Source organism: Buteo buteo, chromosome 6 (assembly GCF_964188355.1).
Source record: "Buteo buteo chromosome 6, bButBut1.hap1.1, whole genome shotgun sequence".
NCBI classification, from domain to species: Eukaryota; Metazoa; Chordata; class Aves; order Accipitriformes; family Accipitridae; genus Buteo; species Buteo buteo.
The window spans coordinates 43,843,296-43,849,295 of NC_134176.1; the positions used below are offsets into that span (position 1 = coordinate 43,843,296).

Sequence of the window (6,000 nt, forward strand, 5' to 3'; positions counted from 1 at the left end):
TACAGTCCATCATCCAAGCCAAGCTTAAAAATGTTGAATCTTGCCAGAGCCATAACGGATCTCTCTGCTACTCCATCTGCTACTTCCTCCCAGTTTGACAGTGAACCATTTGATAACTATGCTCTCAGGGCGTCTTTTTTTGATTAATTTTGCCTCTGTCTTTCGAACTGGTTTTGCAGTGGTTTCCTCTAGCTTAGTTTCCCCTAGCTTAGTTTCCCTTGCTTTTTGAGAGGTCAAAATGGTGAGATGGTCAAAAGCTGTGAGATGAATGGTACTCAGAGTCAAACCAAGAGTTATTGTTATGAAGTGTTACAGAGTTTGAACTAGAACCGAATCAGAACATCAATCAGAGTTAACCTGAACCTAAACAGAGTAAAAACAATGCTGGTTTGCAAAGCCTGAGTTGAAAGCCATATTAAAGCAAGATGTTATCTATACTGCTCTTTCCCAGCCCATAAAGCGTGTTTTGTTTTAGAAGAGAAGAACAAGCTTCACAGGGCTGTCTCCCCTTTTTGAAAGTTGTGTGTTTGGCTGTGATAATTCCAAGCAACATCTATTCAGAATTTATTTTTTCCCCTGTTTTTGTGGAATAAGGGTTCTAAATGCCTTGTGCTCTCCACATTTCATTTCCTTACTTTAAAACCAGCCATGAAGAGTCTGGACAATTAAAATTCCTCTTGACATAACATAGTATCCCCGTGCTATTATTTGATCTTCCACATCTCCTGGACTCCACTGGTGGTCAAAATTACCTTGATGTACCCGCTTCTGGGCGTTACTCCGGCATGGCTATTCCAAAACAGATGGCTATTCTGAAAAGCAGTCAAGCAATTGCTGGCTGTCCCCACAGGTGGCCCCACAGGTCAAACTTAGCTAGTTTACATGTAGGTAGTAGAAATCACCAAGAGATGCATTGCCTCTTTGACTGCTCAGTCTGAGCACTGAGCTGGTGGTAGCTAGTTATATACAACCCATGGCACATGGGTATTCAGGTAATAAGCATTTGGCTCTGTATAATTTCTCATGTGTCCCCTCTTGCTCTGTACTGGTAGTTTCCTAAACTCTGCAGAGTCCCTTACAATCAGCACTGGCATATCAGTCTGAAGCTTTACTATTAAAGCAGAATTTACAGACAGGTGCAGACCTACCAGAGGGGGATTTCCAGGGAGATTTCATCTGCCTCTCTCCTTTTATCACTGCCCAGTAGCTCTGACGGATCTGCCTGACAGCAGAAGGCACGGACACATGGTCCTGTATACGTGCATGTCAAGCATAAATTTAACCCTTTCCTTGGACTCTCCATCCTTGCTATCAGGTATTAGGTGGCTACAGTTCTGCTGTCATTTCTGTCCTTGCATGGACAGTAGCTTCACTTTGCTATGTGCTGTGGTACCTCACAGATTTCTCCCTGTGAGCTTGTTTTCTTACAGAACACTACAGCTCCTACTGAGCCAATGGTCAGGTCCCCTTTGGTCAAGGCAGAGTTCGTGCCTTCTGTTGAGTCTCCCTCTTTCTCGACTTGTTCCCCAGCTATGCCTTCTACCGTTTCTCATCAACTGGACAGGCAAGTTCTCACCATTGAACCAGAAATACTTCAAATAAAGCAAAATGAGGAAGCTTCTGGCTTCCCTTCTTAGATCTGTAGCAGAGTTAGCAGAGCAAGCCCTTTCCCTTTGTGAGGGACCACAGCAACCTGGTTGTCAGCCTGACCACATGTTCTCACACAGCCTCGTGGTTTTGTGCTGCGGGGGGAGTGTTCCCTCATGGCTAGCGACACTAACTCTGTGCTGGTCTCCTCTCTAGGTGCTGGCACTCTGCTTTGTTCTGATCCTGGGATCCCTGATGCCCTGTCTCCCTGAGTTCTCTTCATCATCACAGACAGTGAAAGCAACACCAGCACCAGACATTTATACAACTAGTAAGAGTGAGTCTAATGTTGTTCCTCCATTTCACCCTGTCAACTCTTCTCTCAAGACTCCTGGTTCAGGGGTAGCGTCCTCCCCTCAGTGCCTACCGCATATGCTGGGGCTCTGGTGAGGGGAGATTCCTGGCCTATCAGTGGTACAAACTCTGATAACAGCACCTTGTTTGGGCCTGTTGTCGTTCTCTGCTAACCATTGTCCCAAAACATGACAAGTGTCAAAAGAAGGAACACAAGGGAAAAGTCCCAGGGCAGATGGATTGTCTTCTGAAGAGGCTGTGTGTCCAGGGGAGCGTTTGCCTCCTGAGACTGTGGGGAGGTGGGTAACCTGCAGAGCAGGCCTACTGCACAGTTACACACGGACAAGGCCGTAGCTGTGTGAGAATGTGCTGAAACCACCACTGTGACCCATGCCCATTGCAAGAGACTTTGTCCTCGTTATTAACCAATGCTCTCCTTTTTTCCAGTTCAGTCACGGAGCCTCCTTTTCTATGATGAGAGTGCTGGCTCCTTAGAAGAGAGCTATAGCTCCTTCCTAACCATGGACCATCCTGAGGGGTGGGAGGCTGAAAAAGGGCAGTCTGAGGAGGGAAGGCCTCATTTGGCCAGGACACACGAGACGTCCAAATACCTGAGCAAATCCCAGCTGGAGGCTCCTGACCAGAACCAAACTGACCCAACTCTCACCCACCTCAAAGAGCAATTCCGTGAGAGGTAAGCAGATGGGGGCCACCCTCCAAGCCAAAAACACACAATAGTGTCTGGGAGTGAGCAGCAGGCATGTCCCCTCTGCTGCAAGTTAAGGACAGCTGAGGTGCCCAGGACAGACAATTAGCTAAAGAGCAGTGACTGGAGGAGGCCAATGCTGGCACGGAGCATAAAACCAAGTTTGTTTTCTAGAGTAAAAGTTTGGGACTCCATAAAGCAGTCTCCCACTGGCATAGAGCTGAGGAGGACTGGGTGATTCAGGTGGTCCCAGGCTTGCTGGTCATTCAGTACCCTGGGGAAGGGCTCCATCCTGGTCAGAGCAAACCAGCTGAGCACGCAGAGGTGAATTTGCACAGGAGGCTGCAATGAACCTTACCTGATGCCTTGTCTATTTTTTTCCTCAGGGAGACAAGCTCCAGTGAGACAGCTGAATACTTGTAGCAGCTGCTGGACCTCAAGGCCTCATCTGTCTGATTGCAGGATTCCCTCCTCACCGAGCAACTGAGGGGACTTGGCGGAAGAGGACACTGCATTCAGACACTCCTAAACTGGCCTTGGGTTCAGCTCCTCCCCTTCCCCATGCCTCCCCGTTAGTACTGATCTCTCTGAGGGGAGTCGCAGGACTGCCAGAACCAGCAATAAATGTCTGGCGAAACCCTGAGACACCCTCTTCTCCTGGCCTTACCTCCTGCTTAAATGAGCACTACCCTATGGATGTGGGCTCACCTTGGAGTGGAGGGAGATCAGGGGAAGCCCCCAAACTATTCAGCTCGCTCCCCAAAGCCTCCAGACCAAGGGGCTGTCCTCAGGCCTGTACCCCTTGGCTACATCAGATGCACCTGAAGGAGAGAGAGAGTGCTGGATTTACTGTCCTGCCTGGGGAGACTTAGGAGTGGGTGATACTGGTGCTGGAGAGATGGCTCTGGAGAGTTTAAGCTCATTCCTTCCCCTCCATCTGTTAGTATACTTCTGCTTCCATTGAGAGAAAACCTAGTTCTTCCTGCTCTAGTTTTCTCTTGAGGGACGTACTTACATAAATTCCACGCCAACTATCTGCAAAGATCTGCACACAAACGGAGTGGGGGAGACAGATCCCAGACAGATAAACCACCAGAAATTAGCCAGCAGCTTCTGGGCAACCAGAGCTCTGAAATAGAGAACAATTTTCCCCCGCAACCCACCTGTCCCCACCCTCGGCACCCTTGCTTTGGTAGGGGTGGTATTTCCCTTTCTGTTCCTAGCTTGGGCCCTACAGTGCAGTGCTAACCAGGTCAGTGGCCTTCTCACTCTCCATTCTGCAGGCCTCCCCCCTTGAGAGTGGGTGAGAGAAACCCACTCCCATAACCTGATCCCCATCCCAGCTCTCCAACCCCAGTTCTGCTTCATGCCAAATGGGGTCTTTCTAGGAACCGCCAAGGAGAGCACTGCAGCCCATTGGAAGGCTGTCAGATAGCCATCATTCCCCTCACATCCTCCGTGTGCACAGCAGTGTTGTGAAAGCCACTGAGGACATACTGGCATCTCTGGTGACAGGTACTTCTGTCAAGAAAGAGGTGGCATGTTGGAATTGGCCAGGGTCACCAAAGACTGTTTTGGACCTCTTCCTTCTAAATGCTGGCACCAACAGTAGCAAACTCTTGCCATACTACCCTTCAGGCCAGACTTGCCAAGTTTGGTGCTGAAATGACCTCATCTCAAGCCTATGCCATCCTCTTTAGCACCCAGACACCCATTTCTGACCCTTCTTCCTCCCCGGCAAAAGCCCTGCTGAAAGGCTCAAGTGTCTCCTCGCTCCGTTCCCTCAGCTGCCATTTGATGGAAGGACAATGTGGGACATGAGTGTCGGAGATCTGGAATGTGGCAGGTTGCCCCGTGTTTGTACATGGGAGTCCCTGTGCACTCTGCCAGGTCACACAGCAGGCTCCTCTTTGGCTTGTTTCTCTGCAAGCACCCTGGACTCACTCTGCACTGCCCCAGCCTCGCCTCTCCACTCAGGCTGGGAGTGGAGAGGGCTCCCTGGAGAGGAAGGATGGGATGGCTCTTGCTCAAGGACTGGGAGAAGCGAGGGAAGGGCCCTCACATCCCTCTTTTCTCCCTTTTGAAAACTGGTTTTGCCCCCTGAAGCCATTTAGGACAAATTCGGACACAGCTAGCTGCAACCATACATGCGTGGCCAGTGGGGTGAGGAAGAGAAAGGCCTTCAGCATAGATCTGCTCTTCTTGAGGTTCATACAGGACCTGCTGGTCACCAGATACCACTGCATTCCCCATCCTCCGCCTCCACCCCAGCACAAAGAACCACTGCCGGGTCCAAGCACGCCCTCCTCCACCCCAACACTTCCACCGAGCATGTCCCCATGCCTCCCACTCCCACCGTTGTACAGAGACCAAGAGCAGAACTCGTTTGTACATAATGAACCTTATTTTGTATTATTGCCGATCCCTTAAGATATTGTATTTTGGAGACTCTCAGATCCTATTTTCAGTATTGTATTTTATTAAGAAATAGTGCGGGCTTGGCATCTATGAACTTCTTTCTTGTTAGCAGCTCACTTTCCCCTTATACTCCAGCAGCTGCCTCTTCCCTCCTGTTTGTTTTTTGTTTGGTTTTTGTTTTGTTTTGTTTTTTTCAAGCCACCTTTTCCCCTCCTCCTATCACTTGCTCTGCATTTGCTTAGTGAAGCAAAATAAAAATAAAATAAAAAGATGCAGCATCAGCCCTGGGTTGACGGGTCCTTTCATTGAGGCATGGTTGTTACGCCAGCCCACATGCACAGCTCCTCACCTCCTGCTCCCTGACTGTCCCGTTCCCTGGCTGCATGCAGAATTGATTCAGTGCTGGGACCTCGTGCTCGGTGTCAGGGGCTAGAAGCGAACTTGCATGTTTTATTTCCAGCAGCACTGTGATTTCTTCTGCAGTTCTGAACAAGTCAGAACTGTTCTGCCTCAGTTTCTTCTCCCCCTCCGAAATACCGCTAACATCATCCTCTCGGAGGAAGGAAGATCATGGAAGAAAGTTTATGAGGTGCAATGAGCTCCTCTGATGAAGGGGCTGTGCAGGGGTCTGTACAACAAAGACACTGCTAGTAGCACCATGGCTCTGGTCCCATCCTGTCTGAAAAAATACTTAAATCCTTCCGTTAACTGTAAAAGCAGAGCAGCTGTGCTCAGATCGGTAACGACTTGGGACCTGGCTGGCTGTCAGCCTGTACCTCTGACAGTCCATTTACATCTGCAAAAACTGATGGGGTTTGTCCTGATTTTGTGCAAAACACAAGGCAACAGGGGGTCTAGAAAATGAATCTTCATTTTCTAGAAGGCACCAAGTGGGTTTGTTAGAACTTGGCCATTGAAACAACTCCTTGCAATCA

At 49.3% G+C, this 6,000-nt stretch overlaps 1 protein-coding gene across 2 annotated transcripts in view; it reads left to right on the plus strand.

Annotated features, from left to right (window-relative positions):
- The window catches only part of CREB3L1 (cAMP responsive element binding protein 3 like 1), a 47,025-nt gene extending 41,679 nt beyond the window's left edge, over positions 1–5,346 (plus strand). The window contains exons 10-12 of one of the 2 annotated variants that reach the window (XM_075030769.1): positions 1,804–1,918; positions 2,389–2,635; positions 3,034–5,346. In XM_075030769.1, coding sequence (XP_074886870.1) covers positions 1,804–1,918; positions 2,389–2,635; positions 3,034–3,070 — 399 coding nt within the window. In that variant the 3' untranslated portion in view covers positions 3,071–5,346. Of the gene's footprint in view, positions 1–1,803; positions 1,925–2,388; positions 2,636–3,033 lie in introns of both variants that reach the window. The other variant, XM_075030768.1, reaches the window with a different exon arrangement.
- The last annotated feature ends 654 nt before the right edge of the window (positions 5,347–6,000 follow it).